Here is a 21675-nt window from a genome sequence, read left to right as displayed (position 1 = left end):
AGTTATTAAATCCCAAGGTTCACTTACTTTTTCTACTACCACTGTGAACATTGAATGCGTTTGTAAAATAAAGGCATTAAAGAGTAGAATTTTTTGTGTGTCATTGGCTTAAGCTCACTGTGTATATCAGGACCTGTGACTTAGATGAAGATCAGATCACTTTTTATGACCAATTCATGCAGTAAACCAGATAATTCCAAAGGGTTCACATACTATTTACTTTGACTGTATGTATGTATGTATGTTCCACATACAATTCTAAACCCTTTGACTGATTTGAACCAAATTTTGCATGGGACCACACAGACAAGATAGAATTTGGACCCTGGGTATCCCAGTGTTTTTTTGATTCCTTTCCTGTTTGCTACGGTTTGCTCACCAGTGCCACCTGCTGGTTCAGAGCAAGTGAAACTTCCGACTAGCAGACGAAATGAGCACAGCTTAATGTTACTTATACTTGCAACACCGCATGCAGCTTTTATCTATTATAATATAAAAAGGAGTAGCATGTGCCTTTGCAGGGAGTGTTGAGCGAGATTTCATCAAGATTGGGAGTGCAGCGCAACACAAAGGAGAATCAAGGGATTTTTTACTTAACTCCTGCTTTCTCGGCTTTTCTTCCTAATTTCAGCACTACGAACTGTCCACCTTAAACTAAGAGGACGAGTCAGACATGACAGCATTCATGGTTACAACCCAGCATGGAGTTGCTGCAATTCTGGACTCACTAGAGCAGAGACATTGATAGAAAGGCAGTGTGGAAGATGGGAGGGACAGCTGGCAATGAAAACAGGTTAAAAAACACCAAAGCCTTTGCTTTCTTTTCTTGCCTATAAGTATACCCGGGCAACAGTGAGTACTTTGGCTAGTTTACACTAAAATACACTGTATATTACATTGTGTACATTTTAGCATCCGGGCGCTCCGGTTTCCTCCAATAGTCCAAAGACGTGCAGGTTAGGTGCACTGACGATCCTAAATTGTCCTTAGTATGTGCTTGGTGTGAGTGTGTGCCCTGCGGTGGGCTGGCGCCCTGCCCAGGGTTTGTTCCTGCCTTGCACCCAGCGCTGGCTGGGATTGGCTCCAGCAGACCCCCATGACCCTGTGTTAGTATATAGCAGGTTGGAAAATGACTGACTGACATTTTAGCATATATTGTATTATAATCACACACACACGTTACTGTACATAGTGGGGCCTCCACTTAGAAAAAGGTGACTAAGGGAGAGCGTCTGGTGATACTTGGTTAGGTAAGTGGGCAGCCACTCTAACAGTCAAACAGAGACGAGAGGATGGCTACCCGCTTCCCTGACTATACATCGCAAGAAACGCACCCAGAAAGGCAGTAGGGATCTTGTGTTCTTTTTTTTTTAGAATTGTTTTGTGCTTAGTCCCAGTGTTAATCCATACATTATCTTAATCCCAATATATCTATTACTTTCTTGGGGATTTTGGCCTCATCGCCTACTTTTTGGGTTTGTATGTGACTTGAGAGAGCCCTCTACAGGCCACAATATGTATACTGTACTGCTTTTTACAGTTCTTCCTTTTCCTTCAGGTTTCAGCAGTGTTTCATTTTTGATTTCTGTCCTTAAGCTCTCAGAATGTACCTGGTTGGCTCTGTCTGGAGTCTTCAATGGAGTCATAGTTGATGCAGATCTCCTCTGCGCTTTTTATATCCTCTGTTTTCTCCTCCTATAATTAGAATAAAGGTAACCGATAAATAAGATACAACAGATAAATCCTATCACTTGTGTGTCTTATACATATTATTACATTCTTGTGCCAGGAAAATGAGAGTCTAAAATAACTGAGGAGAAACTTATGATTAAGGCCGGACAATCTTGACTCAGGATAAGAAGCCTTATTGTGAAGAAGACCATCCATCTGTCCATTTTCGGAATTTGCTTTTCTATTACAAGGTTGTGAACAAACTCTGAGTGGGATATCAATCTATACTCGCACACACACAACAACAACACTGCCATTTTAGCCATTCCAATTAACCGTATCTTCATGTCTCGCAGACAATTTGTGAATATGCAAGCTGCAAAAAGACTAGCAAGACCTGAACTTTGTTACATTATACCACCCAAATATTACCACCCCTATATCATTGCTAGTCAAATTAAATTATAAAAAATCTGCAGTGTTTGTGCTCTGTGGTGCACAGCTAGCTATAAGCAGGAAGGGAGTGTGGTGAAGAGGCTATGGCCCAAGGCTGCTGGTTCAATTCACACCTCTTTCTTGCGTACCGAGTGATCCAGAACAAGTCACTTAACCTTTCTCTGCTCCAGCTGTTGCTTCTGACGTAATGCTAAGGAATAAGAATTATAAATCAATGGCAGCATTAATATAATTTATTCATAGACTACTGCAGACATAAACAGTAGCACTAATGGATCAAATTAGTCTTTAAAACAACATCATCTATCTGTCTAAAGACCGCTCCTACTTTGACAAAATTCCCAGATCTACGTATATTGTGCCACTTCTTATTGACATTTGTTACCTTGTGGTGATTGCTACCAGTGTTTAGTACCAGTATACACTGGTACTGTCAGTGGTGTGCAGAATGGAGGTAGAACCTCTGCGTTTTTCCCAGTTAATTCTGGGGTTCGTCAGGGGTATGTTTTTCCTCCTAATCTGATCAATGCTTTTATGGACTGGATGTTGGGTAGGGTCGTAGGGTCCAGCGGTTGTGGGGCGGATCTTGACTTTGCCGACGATGGTGTGATCTTCTCAGATTCAATGGAGGCTCTGATCGGGGCTCTCGAGAGACTGAGTGAGGAGTCTGAGTGTCTGAGCTTGTGAGTGTCCTGATAAAAACTAAAATCCAGGCCTTTAATGACCTCTTAGGCGCATCCATCTGCAGTGCGTCTGTCTGCAGAGAGAGTGTCGACCACGTCGAGAGGTTTACTTACCTCGGCGGTGAAATTTATGACTCTGGTGATTCTTCCCATGAAATCAGTAGATAGACTGGGAGAGCATGGGGGTCATGAGGTCACTGGAAAGGGGCGTGTGGCACTCTTGATATCTCTGCAAAAGGACGAAGGTCCAAGTCTTTAGAGTCCTGGTGCTTCCTGTCTTGCTATACGGTTTTGAAACATTGACGCTATCCAGTTGCCTGAGCCGAAGACTGGACTCCTTCAGTGCTGTGTCTCTTTGGAGTATCCTTGGATACTACTGGTTTGACTTTGTGTTGCTCATGGAATCCCGGATGAGGCACATTACTTGCATCGTGAAGGAGCGTCAGTTACGGCACTACAGCCATGTGGTCCGGCTCACAGGATCTTCATTGTTCAGGACCCGAGTGGCTGGAGCAGGCCAAGGGGACGCCCACATAACACCTGGCTGCAGAAGATAGAGGGTCATTTCAGGAGGGGGGGAACTGGACCGCGTGTCTGCCTGCCAGGATCCGGAGCTGTTTCGTCATGTAGTGGGTGAGGCAACAAGCTATACCAGTGGATGCTCTCCAACCTGACCTGACCCGGTGATTGCTAGCTGCTTTAGGTTAATATAGAAGGTATTGACAGCAGCCATTTGATTCATTATTGAACTCCGTACAAACTATAATTAGATTGACTCAGTTCCTCTTAAGATTGCACGCCTCAGATGACAAATGGGGGCCACATTCTCTATCAAAGGTGTTATATGTTGACACTTTGCTATTGCAGCAATAAGTATGCATCATGCGACATGTCTTTGGATTATCTGGTTGGCTCATCCTTTGTATCTGTTAACTCTCACAACATTAATGCAAATGGCTCATATTTCTTATTATAAATGTAATTTACTTAACAAACATTCATTGTACTCACCATTGTCTCCATCTCTGACTCCTCATCTGAGGGACTCAAGTATTCCTTTCTCTTTCTCTTCTTCATGGGTTTCAGCAGTTCTGGATTCAAAACTGCCACCTTTGCCATTGGTGTGCTCTCCACCATGGAAGGTCTGGGACAAGAAGAACAAAGTGTCACGAGCTGTTGCACTTCTGCCCTGCTGCTTTGACGCAGTCTCTTTGTTCCCAGTTGTCCCTGCTTAGGCTTTAAACAGTATGTACAAACAAAACCACACTATTTAAAGAATTCATTCATAAATAATGTTACCATTAGAACAATCTAGATGAGAAAGGGCCATTCAGCCCAACAAAGCTCACCAGTCCTATCCACTTAATTCTTTTAAAAAACATCAAGTCGAGTTTTAAAAGTCCCTAAAGTCTTACTGTCTGCCTCACTACTTGGTAGCATCTATGGTTCTCTGTGTAAAGAAAAACATCACCCTTAACAAGTTTCCAACTGTGTCCTCGTGTTCTTGATGAACTCATTTTAAAGTCACAGTCGCGATCCACTGGACTAATTCACTTCATAATTTTAAACACTTCAGTCATGTCACCTCTTAATCTTCTTTTGCTTAAACTGTAAAGGCTCAGCTCTTTTAATCTTTCTTCATAATTCATCCCCTGTAGCCCTGAAATCGGCCTTGTCACTTTTCTATGTCCTTTTTGTAGCCTGGAGACCAAAACTGCACACTGAACTCCAGATGAGGCCTCACCAGTGTGTTATAAAGTTTGAGCAGAAGCTCCTTGGCCTTGTACTCCACACATCAAGGCGCAATGTAACCTGACATTCTGTTAGCCTTCTTAATGGCTTCTGAACACTGTCTGGCAGTTCATAGTGTTGAGTTCACTGCAACTCCTAAATCCTTCTCATAAGGTGGACCCTCGATGTTCAGACCTCCCATTGTGTATTCAAACCTCACATTTCTTTACATTTACTGACATTAAATTTCATCTGCCACAAATCTGCCCAAGCCTGTCTGCTATCCAAGTCCTTCTGTAATGATATAACGGATTCCAGATTATCTGCTAGTCCACCTATCTTGGTATCATCTGCAAACTTAACCAGCTTGTTACTTATATTCCTATCTAAATCATTTAAATATATTAAAATAGCAGCGGCCCTAACACTCACCCCTGCTGGTCACCACTCTTAACATCGGCCAGTTCTGATGAGGCTCCTCGCACCATCAAGTTCTGCTTCGTGTGTCTGAGCCAATACTGCACCCATCTATAAACATCACCAAACATCACCCTGAACTCCCACTTCTTTTAGTTTGATGCCCAACATCTCATGTGGCATCTTATCAAATACTTTCTGAAAGTCAAGATAAATAATATCACATGCTCTACTCTGATCATATCCCTTTGTTGCTTCCTCATGGAATTCCAGCCTGTTAGTCAAGGACTTTGTTAGATGGTGCGACTCAAACCACTTACACCTGAACACCAGCAAGACCAAGGAACTGGTGGTGGATTTTAGGAGGCCCAGGCCCCTTATGGACCCCGTGATCATCAGAGGTGACTGTGTGCAAAGGGTACAGACCTATAAATACCTGGGAGTGCAGCTGGATGACAAATTGGACTGGACTACCAATACTGATGCTCTGTGTAAGTAAGGTCAGAGCCGACTATACTTCATTAGAAGGCTGGCGTCTTTTAACATCTGCAATAAGATGCTGCAGATGTTCTACCAGACGGTTGTTTTGACGAGCGCCCTCTTCTACACGGCGGTGTGCTGGGGAGGCAGCATAAAGATGAAGGACACCTCACGCCTGGACAAACTGGTGAGGAAGGCAGGCTCTATTGTAGGCACAGAGCTGGACAGTTTGATATCTTTGGCAGAGCGACGGGCGCTGAGCAGGCTTCTGTCAATCATGGAGAATCCACTGCATCCACTGAACAAGATCATCTCCAGACAGAGGAGCAGCTTCAGAGACAGACTGCTGTCACCATCCTGCTCCACTGACAGACTGAGGAGACCCCACACTATGCGACTCTTCAATTCCACCCGGGGTGTAAACGCTAACATTATACAAAGTTATTGTCTGTTTTTACCTGAATTTTTATTACTCTATTGTTTTTTGTATCAGTATGCTCCTGCTGGATTATGTGAATTTCCCCTTGGGATTAATAAAGTATCTATCTATCTATCTATCTATCTATCTATCTATCTATCTATCTATCTATCTATCTATCTATCTATCTATCTATCTATCTATCTATCTATCTATCTATCTATCATATAGTGCCTTTCATATCTATCTATCTATCTATCTATCTATCTATCTATCTATCTATCTATCTATCTATCTATCTAGTAAAACACGACCTCCCTCTTCTGAACCCATGCTGACTGTTCCTTGCTGACTCCTCTCCTTGCCAGGTGTTGCTCAATCTTATCCTTAATAATTCCTTCCATTTATTTTCCTGTGATGCATGTTAAGCTTACTTGCTTATAGTTACTTGGATCTGCCGAGTCACCCTTTTTACAGTATATAACGGGATAACATTTGCCATTTTCTAGTCCTTCGGAATCTCCCCAGAGCGGAGTGATTTCCTAAAAATGCTTCCTCAGATAGGAGGAATGTGCTTCAGCTTGTTGGACTAACACACTTGTATGAAATCAAAACTACGATTGGTGCCAGAGATTAGTGTTTAAGATTGTAGCACATTATGGACCTTGAGTTCAGGTGTACATATGTGACTGATTCTGAACTCTTGTCAGTGCATTTTGCATTGCCTGTTTGCTCACAATGTGCTGATGATGAGGCTCTAAGCACAACTTGACACACTCCATCCAAATACTAATGAGATGAAACAAATGAAGAATAAAACTTAAAGAAAGTTCAGGTCCAAGCCTGCAGTTAGATTGCTGTGTATTGTTTCAGTTGTTTCACTCCAAAACGTTAGCCTTGAATGTGCACCAAGTGTGGTGAAGATCATCAGACACATCCTGCCCTGACCTGAACAGGTAACAAATGTGCAGGGGACTCATCCATCTCTGCCCTTTGTTAAATATGAATGCATCAGAATTCCTCCGGTTTGATGATGAAACATGGATCTGAGGACATCTGCTGGAAACGAAGCGGAAGTGAATTTGTGACGAAAAAGAGAAATCTCTTCTTTGCACGTAACATGATGAATATCTGGAACGTAGTACTCAGCCACAGTTCAAGAAGCTCAAAAGCTAAAACTGAAAAATTTAGCTGGCCGATCAAGCCTCCTAATGCATGCTTGCATTGTTCAAGTGGTTTGCGTGCCATCTTTCAGCACTTGAACTAACCAGCTGACTGACCAAGCTACCTTGTGCCCCATCACACTATTCAAAGGGGGCACATTTGATATTTTCCAACAGTTTGATTGGTTGGTTTACTGACCAGGAAGAGTAAATCATCTGGAATGTTGAGCAACATGTTTTGTGTCCCTTACTTGTCACCGAGTGGGTCTCTGTGTAGCTCCTCAGTACTCTCTTTCTCCTTTCCTGGGTTGCAGCCTTCACAATGCCCACTACTCATTACCACCACGTCCTTCCCAGGCGAGACAGCTGGGTCTGCTACGGAAACAAATCCCCATATCCCATTATCAGTGACAAACATTTGGTTTTGCTTTGGAATATTACAGCAAGCACTTCACACAGCATGCCACACAGACATATGGGGTGGAATTAGAGAGGCGAGACATGGCACAACTAAGCTGACACTGCAGGGTCTTGGCATGTCAAATAAGTCAATTGAAGCAAAAGCATTCAATCTGCTATGCATCAGCTCATCTTGGCTTGGGTTGTGAACATGTTAGCTTTTCTTAATTCATTTGGTAAGGTGCATTAAATGTGGAGTGGGTAGCAGCCAAATTAAAGCTGGCAGTGTGTAATGAGGGTAATGACACCATTACAATAGTGTGTCTAATGAGAGGGGCACAAAGATGCAGGTAAACAAAAAAGTGCTTGAGGTCATTCGCCAGGACACCATTGTTGGAAGTTGAATAATAGTTGAGTCGAGAAGTAATAATATACATTTACATAGCACTTTTGTCACTACTCAAAGTGCTTAGACAGAGAAGAATCACGTCAACCACCGCCAATTTGTAGCACACACCTGGATGATGCGATGGCAGCCATTACTGTGTCAGTACACTCACCACACATTAGCTATTACGTGAAGTGGGAAGAGAGAGACAGCCAGTTAGAGACAGGGGATGATTAGAGTGCCAGAATGACAAGGCCATGGAGGACATCGTGGTAAACCCTCCTCTTTTCAAAGATGCCCAAGGATTTTTAATGACCATAGAGAGTCAGGACCTTGGTTTTATGTCTCATCCAAAGGATGGCACCATATTTACAGCACTGTGTCCCTGTCACTGCACTGGGGTATTGGGATCCACACACAGACCACAGGGTAAGCGCCCCCTGCTGACCTCACCAACACCTTCTTCCAGGAGCAACCCAAGCTTTTCCAAGATGGTCATCCATCCAAGTACTGTCCGGGCCTGAACATGTTTAGCTTCAGGTGGATGACTTTCTCCTGAAGCGCAGGTGGTATTTAAGCTGCTTGGTATAATTAGGGTATACAAATTTCCAAATATATCATTTTAATAATCAAATTCTAACATCACCAACAACAGCATCACTTTCTGTGACATGTAAGAGTCGAACTTCAAAATCACCCGATAGTAAAATGACTACCTGAAGAAAAACACTTCCATTGCTTTACTTTCTGTGTACCACTTTTTGTCCATTTTGACCAAGAAGAAGAAGGAGATATTGCATTTATACAGAGCTTTTCAGGACACTCCAAGAACTTTTACATAGAAAGGGGGAGCTACTTCAACCACCAACACTATGTAGCATCCACCAGGATGATGCAATGTCAACCTTTTTGTGCCAGTACGCTTATCACACGTCAGTTTGGAGGTGGTGAAGTGTGAGAGAGGTAGTTAGATGGAGGATGATTAGGAGGCTAGAATGATCAGGCCTTAATGGACACTGGGAAACACCCTGCTATTTATAAGAGATGCCCTAGTGGACACTGGGAAACACCCTACTCTTTATAAGAGATGCCCTAATGGACACTGGGAAACACCCTGCTATTTATAAGAGATGCCCTAATGGACACTGGGAAACACCCTACTCTTTAGAAGAGATGCCCTAGTGGACACTGGGAAACACCCTACTCTTTATAAGAGATGCCCTAATGGACACTGGGTGACACCCTACTCTTTAGAGGAGATGCCCTAATGGACACTGGGAAACAACCTACTCTTTATAAGAGATGCCCTATTGGAAACTGGGAAACAACCTACTCTTTATAAGAGATGCCCTATTGGACATTGGGAAACACCCTACTCTTTAGAGGAGATGCCCTAATGGAAACTGGGAAACACCCTACTCTTTAGAAGAGATGCCCTAATGGACACTGGGAAACACCCTACTCTTTATAAGAGATGCCCTATTGGACATTGGGAAACACCCTACTCTTTATAAGAGATGCCCTATTGGACATTGGGAAACACCCTACTCTTTAGAGGAGATGCCCTAATGGACACTGGGAAACACCCTACTCTTTATAAGAGATGCCCTATTGGACACTGGGAAACAACCTACTCTTTATAAGAGATGCCCTAAAGGACACTGAGAAACACCCTACTCTTTATAAGAGATGCCCTAATGGACACTGAGAAACACCCTACTCTTTATAAGAGATGCCCATGGATCTTTTATAACCATAGAAAACTAACTAGGATCTCGGTTTTATGTCTCATCCAACGGACAACGCCATTTTTACAACACAGTGTCCCCGTCACTGCACTGGGATCCACACAGTAATCGCCCCCTGCTGGCCTCTAGTGACCATAGTGGTTCCTAAATGGTCTCCCATCTAAGTTTCGGCCAGGCCCAAATATGCTTAGACTTCAGATGGATGTCCGGTTCTGAAGTGCATGTGGTATGGCTACTGGCCATCTTGGTCACAGTTAAAATTAAGGGACCACTAATTTTTGCAAGGGGAACTGTGCTCCAGAAGCAGTGGAAGGGTAGGTGTATGTTTTAGGTGTACATATAATGAAATGTTACATTAGTAAAGGAATTTGTCATTGGAGAAGCAAATCTACTTGTCTATATGTTTGATCAACGTAAGTAAAAGCTGAGTGCAAATCTGAGCATTCACCTCAGAATCGGAAATTTTATGCATGGACTGGGGGAGAGAGGAATAAAAGTAGCAACTTAACAACTAATTGCTGAACACTTTGAAATAGTCCGAATTCTGGAAATATGGACCGATGGACACAATGATGAATGGCATAGACAAAATAATACTGATTAAAAGAAGTAAAGGCCAGAAATGTGGGTCCTGTTTTCTCAAATATGAACGTGGGAGATCAGTTTATCTGGGTATGCAGATGCTTACACATGTACAGTATATCTACAGTGTTATACACGCGGCACAATGGTGCAGTGGTAGCGCTGAGGCCTCAAAGTAAGTAGACCAGGGCTTGTGTTTTGGGTCCTCCCTGTGAGGAGTCTGCATGTTCTCCCCATGTGTGCTCTGGCTTTCCTCCAACCATTCAGGGTGACTCTAAATTGGCCCATGTGTGTGTCAGCTGTTTGGGTGTTTGTGTGTGTGTGTGTTTTCGCCTTGCAATGTACTGGTCCATGGGTGGACTTGCAGGAGCAGACATCAGTGTGTGTAGCATCTTGTCCTGGACCTTCCACTATACTGTGTGATGTAACGTAGTATGGTGGCAAGGATGACAGCTGACGTGACATCTCACTCAGTATGCAGTGCTTGTCTATCTGTGACATGAAAATGAAACTCCTTCACTCAACTTATATAACTAGTTCGATTTGAATTGCTCTCAAGAGATTCTCTGCACTTTGAGGTGCTAGTGTATATATATAAAACGACGTGTATGGAAATACGGGACAAACAGCGTTCCTAACCGATTCAAGATGGTAGGCTGTATTTTATGTTCCAATACAGGAGGATCCCGTATTACAAGGGACGAGTGGCAACTTTACTGTGGTAAGTGGATAAAGACCATTATCACTAAAAAACACAGGGAACGATCAAGCGCAAAGTGTGAAGAGCGTTAAATTAACACATTTCAGGGTTGCGATGTCAATGGTGATTAATCAGCAGCTCTATTATTTATTTTATTTTTATCTGACGTGCTCTGTTATAAGTATCTCCGAAGCTAAATTCCTTTACAGTAAGTAATGGTGAATAAAAGTGATTCTGATTCCGTTGCTATCTTTAAAGACGAATGACCGTCCTGGATCAAAATCAGAGTTGTTAGAAACCCAACAATATCAGATTGCATGCTTCGGGCTCACAACAAAAGGCCAAAAACCAGATAGGGCTGAATGTGGGTGACCATAAAGTGTTTGATCGGCCATTACAACGGAGCATGAATACTTTCATGATGTGTATCCCAATGACCCACATTTAAGCAAGTCTGACGGACCTGCGGTGTTGATTTTTGTGAGTTCACAGTCTGACCTCTGGCTGCATACTTACTAGCAGTGAAAGTCTGAGTGGTGTCCACTGACATCTCTACCATTCCGGTGGCTTCCTCTATGGCTGGCTCCACAACTGGAGTTTTCCTGTCGCTGACCACTTCTAAAGTGCCAAAGTCGTTCATCCGAAACTGTTAAAATAAAAATGGTGTCAAAACTTTAGACATTTGGTGGAAATATTCAAGATTTCTGCTTAAAAGAAGGGCGTCCTTGCAGTTGGAGACTGAGCGGGACCAGAGGGAGAGCCGCAAGACAGGGAGACAAAAATATTGAATTTTTCAAAAGCAATGGTAGTTTTATTTATGTTGCCAACAAAACTGTGTCTTGTGATCTTTTTAACATCGTCCCACCACCAATGGCACACAAAACCAATAAAGAAGGAAAAATGGTGAATATATACAGTATTTACAGTGAGTATCCTAAGTCACAAAATGAACAAAAAAGGAAAAAATACATGAATAAATGTGCATACTCTGTAACATGTATGCGCTTGGAAGGTAGCTTAGGAGCTCTGGGTATGGCAGCAACCCACCGAACCAGTGTTGGGAGGAGGAGGCCAGAGTCGAGAGGTGAAGTGGAGGTGGAAGGAGACAGAGAGAAGAAAAGTGCTGTGCTGTGACTTGTAGACCACCGGGGGGCGCACTGCCACCCAAACCCGACACAGACAGGCGTCGGACACAAATTCAAGGCACACATTTTTTATTTTTTCCTCGCGTGAAACGCTTTCCCCCATTTCCCCCAACTCTAGCACAGTCCCCTAGCATGGCACAACCCAAATCTCTTCTTTCTCTTTCCTCCACTCCTCCTGGCAAGCTTCGTCTCCCCCCTCCCAACTCTGACTCCCAGAGTAATGGCTTCTGGCACCTTTTATAAGGCACCCGGAAGTGCTCCAGGTACTCATTGACACATTTCTAGCAGCACTTCCGGGTGTGGCGGTGCCCACTGAACTCAACAGGGCTGCACCAAACTCTGGCTCCCATGGAGCCATGTGGGAGTCTGAGGCACTGCTGCAACCTGGGGGGCTGCCATCTAGCACTCCGGGGAAGGTAATGCTCTGGATACGCTCCCTCCCCGGGTCCTTCCAGTGTGGAGGCGTCTCAGCTGTATGCCACAGACTATTCTGCTTTATTATACTGTGCACTGCAGCTGGGAAACAATTAAAAGCATTTCCCACAGCCAAATAAAAACATTTGTTGTGCTAGACTTGTGCTTTGTGTCTGTCTGTGTTGGGTTTGGGGATGTGGTGCCCCCCTTGGTGGCAACAACAGCCATAGTCTTCACCAACATCTTCAACCTTCCATTGGCTCAGATGATGGTACCAACATGCTTTAAGAGCACTGCCACCACTTGCATGCTAAAACAACAAAATGCGACTGGCCTTAACAATATCACACTCCATCCTATTGTCATCAAGTGCTTTCAAAGGCTTAATACAATCAGTAACACTAACCTTCGGCTGAAGCCAACAACCCGTTGAAATAGAAATTCTCAGAGTAACGCTGGGGCAGGTGTCAGCCAAACTTTATGGAAGTCACCATTAAATATTACCAGACAAACTTTGAGCTGAAACCCACAAGACAAGCGTAAATGGGTTGGCCTTGACACACGTGATGCAGAGACTTAGAATATGACACCTGAAGGAGTCGTTTGGTAAGAAAGGCTCAGGATTGTGATGTCTGGCGAGTCCTGATTGACAACCTATACCCCAAGATGGGTAATAGGCATAAGAAGAAGCTTTGGCAGGCTACTTTTAGCACATATAACAACTATTGTTCCTGCTACTTTTGACCAATATCAATTTGCATACCTGATTAATAGGCCAAATGAAGATGCCACCTTCACTGCACTCAAAATTGCCCTAACTCTCCTAGAGGGCAGGAGCACTTAATGTCACAAAACTGTTCACAGACTATAGTTTGGTATTCAACACTATTATTCCCACTATTATTGCAATGTGATATTTGATCTCTAGACCAACACACCTCAGGCTGTCAGGTTAGGCACAAATATCTCTCCCATACTAATTGAGAATACTGGAAGGCCTCAAAGTCATGAGCTGAGGCCTGCGTTGGTCTCCCTCTTCCCCTGGGAATGTGTCTCTGTCTGAAAATCCAACACAATCATCAATCACCACACTGGTAGGCCTGATCAGCAATGACGATGAGATGGTCTATAGCAAAAATGGTCCTGGAGGTCCACATTACTTTTTGGGTTTTCAGTACACCCAATTTTGTAATTAGAAGTCAGGCCTAGCTAATTATGGAACTTAGCGTTTTAATTCTAAATTCTATGACTGCTAGTGTCTTTATTCTTCCAAAACAAATCTTTATCAAACTGTAGATTTTTCGAGAATGTTATCTATATGTTTTGTAGTCCAGAACAGATTTGTACCTTTTGGTTATGCCTTTTCACACTCATTTATTTCAAAACAATGTATTACTGCAGTGGTTTTCAATCTGTAGGGGGGCGCAAAGTAACATAAAGGGGGCGCGAAGATGTGAAAAAAGAAAACAAGAATTGAAAATATGAAAAATACATCTATTGAAACCAAAACAAATTAACTTAAAATACATTCTGATACTAGAAAAATAAATATAGAGTTAGATAAATGTCGCTAAAAGTTAAGTAGGCATAATAAAATATGTATCTATGATATATCATTAATTAAAAAAGAACAAATTGGTATTAGTGGGCTCCTTTCAAAAAAACCTTAGAGGGGCGCGATTAAAACTGTTATGAAAACTCGGGTCACAAATACTTAAAGGTTGAGAAACGCTGTATATACTCACGTATAAGTCAGGTCTTGAAACCCAAAAAATCGATCATAAAATCAGACCCCGACTTATACAGTGGTGCTTGAAAGTTTGTGAACCCTTTAGAATTTTCTATATTTCTGCATAAATATGACCTAAAACATCATCAGATTTTCACTCAAGTCCTAAAAATAGATAAAGAGAAACCAGTTAAACAAATGAGACAAAAATATTATACTTGGTCAATTATTTATTAAGGAAAATGATCGAATATTTACTTTTAGGACTTGAGTGAAAATCTGTTGCTGTTTATTATATTTATGCAGAAATATAGAACATTCTAAAAGGTTCACAAACTTTCAAGCACCACCGTACGCCTGTTCAAAAATACGACACTTAATTTTTTTTTTACATCTTCGTACCTCCTCCAGTCTCGCACCAGTTTCTCAGACACATCAAATTTTGTTGCAGCAGCACAGTTACGAATTTCTTTTGCACTTCAATGACTTTTAATTTAAAACCAGCTTCATATTTCCTTCTGATTGAACGCACCATCGTAGATAAGGGATGCTCTTGCGATAAAGATGTATGAGGGTGTAAGATAAAAAAACACAAAACAGTGCAAATGTCACTTCGGAATAGTTCAGGTATTATCGTGTGGTCACGTAGGCACAATGCATAGAAAAAAAAGGCCGTGTGCTCCGTGGTTACTCTCTCATGTGGGCGTTAGCATATCATAATCTCCTGAACCAATAGCGTGAGCTTTCCGCATTCGACTTATATGACCGACATTATAAAATACCGGAAATTATATGGTAAAATCAAGTCCTGACTTATCCACGGGAGAACCTAAACATGAGTTTATACGGTAATACAGATACTCCATGATGCATTTAAAGCTGCTGGTCCCCTTGTTGTTTGCACCTCATTATTAACTGACAGCTAGTTAAGGATACAGACAACAATTAAAATCCAAATGCATAGGAAATTAAGAGTTCTGAATTGTAACAGATGAGCTAACTTAAACTAAGCCCAAAAAACATATTACTTTAGTAGTAAACAAATAGGTTCTAATTCAAAATTTCATGAAAGTAAAAACCTGCAGCCACTGCGGACCTCCAGGACAGGAGTCGAGCACCCCTGGTCTTTAAAGAAGAGGTCCAGCATCTTACATCCTGGAGTGCAAAAAACAGCCCCTACTCTTAAAATTAACAAGACCAAGGAGATCTTCAGGAACATCATCAGAATGAGACGCAGTGGTCACAATCCCATCTACATCAACAGGACTAAGAAGGAGAGAGTCCACAGCTTCATGTTCCTGGGCACCCACATTACAGATGACATGTCCTGATCCATTATCACCTGCTCATGAACTTTCATGGATGCTCAATTGAGAGCATACTTGTAAACTGTGCAACAGTGTGGTTCAGCATGTGCTTCATGTCTGATCAAAAAGCCCTGCCAGTAGTGAAAAGTGCCCACCACACTATTGGTGCTCAGGTGCCAACTATACTGGAAACCTTTCAAAAATGCAGCTGGTGGAGATCTTTTAACTTTAACTGGAAGAGCACAGGCTACTCCTGAACTGTTTTGTTATCCCAGAGACGTTATTGGGGTATAGTATAGGTGGAATGGTGGCTCGGAGGCTAAGGATTTACACCGCTATGTGGAAGGTTGCTGGTTCAAGTTCTGTTACTGCCAGAATACTCCATTGGGCCCTTGAGCAAAATTGCTCCAGGGGTGCCATATAATAGCTGATCCTACACTCGGGCTCAGATGCCCAGGCTCGGGATCACCTTTGTCCCCAGAGCGGTCACATTTCTGAACACTGCGTCTCTCCATAAAAGACCTTCTCAGTGACCATTTCCATGACACAGATAGATTAAGACACGGTCATCTTCCTCATGGAACTAATGAACATTTTTCTACCCACCCATAACTTCCTGTATTTACTGTATATCTGCTTTCTTTGCACTACTGTTTGTACTTTCTCAAATTCAGTGTTATATTTAAGCTGAGTATCAAACTAGTGTGGCATTGAGGTGCCGTAATTTGGGATGCTGAGGTGGTTCGTCAAGTGGTGGGTATGACAACGCGTTGTGTCAGTGCACGCTCCCAACCTCATAATGTACACAATATATAAGAAAATATTTATGTACGTCACACTGCAATGCATCATAGTGTAATAAGCTGATGATAACACGGTATCAGTTATGCAATTTTTTTGTGATCAGACTTAAACTTTGGCAGAATTGTTCTTCTCGAGAGTTCACAGTACTTGTTTCATTTAATCTGTTCTTGCGTATTTATAATGACAATAAATTGAATTGAATTGCATTGAACGGAATACCCTTGGGGCGGCACGTGGTGCAGTAGGTAGCGCTGCTGCCTCGCAGTTAGGAGCCCCGGGTTCGTTTCCCGGGTCATCCCTGCGTGGAGTTTCCTCCGGGTGCTCCAGTTTCCTCCTACAGTCCAAAGACATGCAGGTTAGGTGCATTGGCAATTCTAAATTGTCCCGTGTGTGCGCTTGGTGTGTGTGTGTCCGCGCTCTGCGGTACACTGGCGCCCTGCCCAGGGTTTGTTTCCTTCCTTGCGCCCTGTGTTGGCTGGGATTGACTCCAGCAGACCCCCGTAACCCTGTAGTTAGGATTTAGCGGCTTGGATAATTGATGGATGGAATACCCTTGGCCTCTGTCCAACCAAACTGAACTCTTGGTTTGCATTGTCAGCAGTTAGTAAGATTTATATCTGGAAGGTGGGGGACTCCACCAAGGCTGCCTCCTTTGTCACTGATTCTGTTCATAATTTTTATTGGCCTCAGGATAGTATTCAGTTGATGTGGTCCTGCTGGCTTTATTGGGCTGTGACCTCAGACACGCAATGCGGTGGTCTGCCTCCAAATGTGAAGCCTTCAGGATGAGGTTCAGCACCTGCAAGTCTGAGGTTGTGGTTCTCCGCCAGAAAAGTGTGGCATGCCCTCTCTAGGTTGGGGATGCGGTGCTGTCTTGAACGGAGGAGTTTCACTATCTCAGGATCTTGTTCACAAGTGAGGGAAGAAGGGAGTCGGAAATAGAAGGGTGGATCAGAGTAGTGTCCAAAGTTGTGCGGAGATTTGTACCAATCAGCTGAGCTGAAAGGTGAAGCTCTCAATTTACTGCTTGATCTAGGTTCTTACCCTCAACCATGGTTATGAGGCTTTGGGTAGTGACTGAAAGAACTTGATGGCAGATACAAGTGGATGAAATTAATTTCCTTCACAGGGTGTCTGGGCTCAGCCTTGCAGAAAGGAGGAATGAGAATAGTAGACATTCATAGGTGAGCTGCTGCTCCTCCTCATCAAAAGAAGGCAGATGAGATGGTTTGGGTTCCTGATAAGGACGCGTCCTGGATGCCTCCCTGGGCCGGTGTTTCAGGCATGTCCAACCGGGAGGAGAACTCGGACATTGTATCTCTTGGCTGACCGGGGAATGTCTTGGAATCCCCCAAAGAAGTGGTGGGAAAATGGAAAATCTGGGGCATCATTGCTGATTTAATTGACTGCTATCCCTTTAACATCAACCTGGATAAGTGGCAGAAAACCGATGGATGGGTGGATGGATGGATGGATGGATGAATACCCTTGGTTATATATAGTTCATTCAAGTTGTCAACTAATAGATCAATCAGCCAATCCTCCCATCTACCAATCCATCCATTCATCCATCCATCAATCTATTATCAAACCCACTTAATACTGCAGATGTTACTCAAATTATCTTAATGTTACATAGCACTCCATTCATATTACAAATCAAACTAGAACATTTAGCAACAAAGTAACAACTTCCCCTCAGTTATGAATTAAACTTTTAAAAAACATACAGAGATGAGGATCTTCCTCTCATTATATTCAAACTAGCCGATTCTCACACCCAGCTTGTTACAGTCACTTGGTATAATGAAATTAGACCTGGAAATACCTTGAGGCTGCTGCCTGGTAGTACAGTAACGCCCTCCTTCCACTCTAATACCCGCACTACACTGCAGGGTCCTCCAACCTGAGGGGCAACCATTGTGGACATGGCTTCACTGCCTCCGCCCCCTGTGATTGTCTCCACGGTGACGCGGGGAGCATCTCCTTTTCGGACCGCCAGACTGAGAGAGGAGGTTGTGGCTGAAGATTCAAAACAAAGATGAGGTCAGGGAGCATCAGATGACAACACAGATGTACTAGACATTGCTTTCTTAGAATGTCTCCCTTTGTGCCCATATGTAGCTGTAACTTCACAGTCATAGAAAGAAGGAACTACAAACAGGGGTCACTTACACGCATGTTGTGTAATCAAATGACCGAGTTGAACACACAATGGGAGGTCTGAACATCGAGAGTACACCTTATGAGAAGGACTTAGGAGTTGTGGTAGATTCGTCACTATCAACTACCAGACAGTGTACAGAAGCCATTAAGAAGGCTAACAGAATGTCAGGTTATATAGCGCCTTGATGTGTGGAGTTCAAGTCACAGGAGGTTCTGCTCAAACTTTATAACACGCTGGTGAGGCCTCATCTGGAGTACTGGGTGCAGTTTGGGTCTCCAGGCCACAAAAAGGACATAGCAGCAGAGGAGTAAGTCCAGAGAAGAGCACCTAGATTGATTCCAGAGCTACAGGGGATGAGTTAGGAGGAAAGATTAAAAGAGCTGAGCCTTTACAGGAGATGAAGATTAAGAGGAGACATGATTGAAGTATTTAAAATTAAGAAGGGAATTAGTCCAGTGGATCACAGCTATTATTTTAAAAAGAGTTCATCAAGAACATGGGGACAGAGCTGGAAACTTGTTAAGGGTAAATTTCACCCAAATATTAAGAAGTTTTACTTCACGCAAAGAACTACAGACACATGGAATAAGTGACCAAATAGTGTGGTAGACAGCAGGACTTTAGGGACCGTCAAAGCCTGACTTGATGTTATTTTGGAAGAATTAAGTGGATAAGACTGGTGTGGTGAGCGGCTTCGGGTGGTACCCAACCGGGACGCCAAGAAAGGACCAAAGGAGGAATTACGCCTCCTCCGGTCCTCGAGGGGGCGACCGCCGTGGTGGCTATGGGGACCATGGGAAAGGAGTATGGAAGCTCAACCTTATAGTGGCCCATGGTCACCACCAGGGGCGCCCAAATGCCTGAGGAGCCCTGGACGCCAGCACTTCTGCTACACCCGGAGGTGCTGGGGGAACGATTACCAGGGACATCCAGAGTGCTTCCGGGTGCACAGCCAGCACTTCCGCCACACCAGGGAGCACGTCCGGGTGAATATAAAAGAAGCCTTCAGGAGAGGAGTGGAGGCGGTGAAGGAAAGGCATAGTTGAGGAAGGCCTGGACTTGAAGGGTGATTTGGTACAGGAGTACTGGGGTTGTGTGCACTTGTAAATATGGAACTTGTAAATAAATGTGTGTTGGTTGGTGAACCATCGGTGTCCGCCTGTCTGTGTCTGGGCCAGTCTCCACACTGGTTAGCTTTGTTGGGCCGAATGGCCTCCTCTCATCTTGATTGTTCTACTGTTCTAATGCATGGACAAATACTAACATTTAATCGGGATCAAATTACAGCATCTGACTTGTGAAATGAGAAACGGTATTGCGTCTTAGCACTTGGACCCTAGTCACTCCTCGCATCTGTTTCAGAGACCTACTTTTTTCATTACAGTGTTGCAGGGAAATAAACCCCATGTCAGCAACATCAGGCACAAGGCAGACATAAACCAATATATTTACATATTACAGCCTGATCAATTTAAAATGCATGCATATGAGGCTGGAGATTAAACTGGAAAATTCAAAGAAAAAACACAAAAACTTCATAAAAAATATGCAGGCATTCACACGAAATGTGGCACAGAAATTGAACCGATGACCCCAAGCCGCACCTAACCTCAGCATCACACTTCACATATAATGTATAATAAACAGTCTGACCACCAACCCACCCAGCCCAGACTACAAACCATCATTAAGCAGGTCCAATAGACAGATGCACTATACATGAAAAAAAATCAATTTATATTCAATTTTTTTTGTACCTGGTAATATAAAAGCTGTGGTCGGAGGGCACGCCTTCTGTGCTAAGCTGTCATTTGGTCCAAGGGGTGCTTTGGCTTCATTTGGCGGGGAAGCACCTCCCACAACAAGAACCTCAACTCCAACCTTCCCACTCATGGCTGCTGATGGTGCACCGTCCTGCAAGACAAACAAAAACTGTGTAAGTGCGAAACCTGAAAGGAGGCTCAGAATGCAGTCTCAGATGACGTCTGGTCCTCTTGGATGGACTACACCAGCTATGGTTGTAAAACAAATGGACAGGCGGTCTCACATGAAATTTGATAACAAGAAATTGCTAACAATGGTGCATTTGTGAAACTCTACAGATGTGTACCTTTATTTATGTCCATACGTACAAGCTTAACTTAAATTACTCAAAATATCTCCGGTGTCACATTCCTCATTCTTCAATGAAGTCAACAGAATTACATGACTGATGGTTTAAACTGTGCCATGGGAGAGCATCTATCTATCTATCTATCTATCTGTCTGTTATTATATAGCACCTTTTCTATTTATCTATCAATTATTATATTGTGCCATTCATATCTATCCATCCATCCATCCATTATTCAACCCGCTATATACTAACTACATGGTCACGGGGATCTGCTGGAGCCAATCCCAGCCAGCACAGGGCGTAAGGCAGGAAACAAACCCCCGGGCAGGGCGCCAGCCCACCACAGATCTATCGATCTATTATTATATAGCACCTTTTCTATCTATCTGTCTATTATATAGCACCTTTCACATCTATGTATCTGTTATTATATAGCATCTTATCTATCTGTCTATCGATTATTATATTGTGCCTTTCATATCTATCTATCTATTATTATATAGCACCGTTTCTATCTATCTATCTATCTATCTATCTATCTATCTATCTATCTATCTATCTATTATATTGTGCCTCTAATATCTGTCTATCTATCTATTACATAGCACCTTTAACATCCATCTATTATATAGTGACTTTCACATCTTGTTATATAGCACCTTTGACATCTATATATCTATGATATAACGACTTTCACATCGTAATATATAGCACCTTTCACATCTATCTATCTATCTATCTATCTATCTATCTATCTATCTATCTATCTATCTATCTATCTATCTATCTATCTACCTACAATGGATTTAAAAAAGTATTCATACTCCCTTCACTTTCTGCTCACAATATCTTGTTGTAACGTTAATTTTAAGTGGGTAAATTTGCAGTTTTTGCCCATCAATGTACTCTCAATTACCCATAATGACAAAGTGAACACATGCTCCCAGAAAGTTTTGTAAATTTATTAAAATTCAAAACATGAAATCTCTCATACATGTAGGTATTCAGACCGTCATGTTGTGGTATGAACCCAATGGCCACTGTAATTTGGCTTCAGAAGTCCTCTGCTGAGAAGGGAGAACCTATCAGAAGGATAACCATCTCAGTGGCCCTCCATCAATCAGATGCATATGACAGTCTGCTTGGAGTTTGTCAAA

The 21675-nt window shown here is 42.8% G+C and overlaps 1 protein-coding gene across 2 annotated transcripts in view; it reads right to left on the bottom strand.

The window, feature by feature from the left end:
- l3mbtl1 (L3MBTL histone methyl-lysine binding protein 1) overlaps positions 1–20312 on the bottom strand; it is an 86265-nt gene extending 65953 nt beyond the window's left edge. For both annotated transcript variants that reach the window (XM_039767902.1, XM_039767904.1), the window contains exons 1-6: positions 20160–20312; positions 18064–18257; positions 11353–11482; positions 7271–7394; positions 3822–3954; positions 1611–1695 (exon numbers count right to left, since the gene is read on the bottom strand). In XM_039767902.1, coding sequence (XP_039623836.1) covers positions 1611–1695; positions 3822–3954; positions 7271–7394; positions 11353–11482; positions 18064–18257; positions 20160–20295 — 802 coding nt within the window. In that variant the 5' untranslated portion in view covers positions 20296–20312. The remainder of the gene's footprint in view (positions 1–1610; positions 1696–3821; positions 3955–7270; positions 7395–11352; positions 11483–18063; positions 18258–20159) is intronic.
- Between the last annotated feature and the right edge of the window lie 1363 nt (positions 20313–21675).

The sequence above is a fragment of the Polypterus senegalus genome, chromosome 10 (genome assembly GCF_016835505.1).
Source record: "Polypterus senegalus isolate Bchr_013 chromosome 10, ASM1683550v1, whole genome shotgun sequence".
NCBI classification, from domain to species: domain Eukaryota; kingdom Metazoa; phylum Chordata; class Cladistia; order Polypteriformes; family Polypteridae; genus Polypterus; species Polypterus senegalus.
Note: the sequence above shows the minus strand (reverse complement) of the source record. Positions and strands in the feature narration are given on the sequence as shown.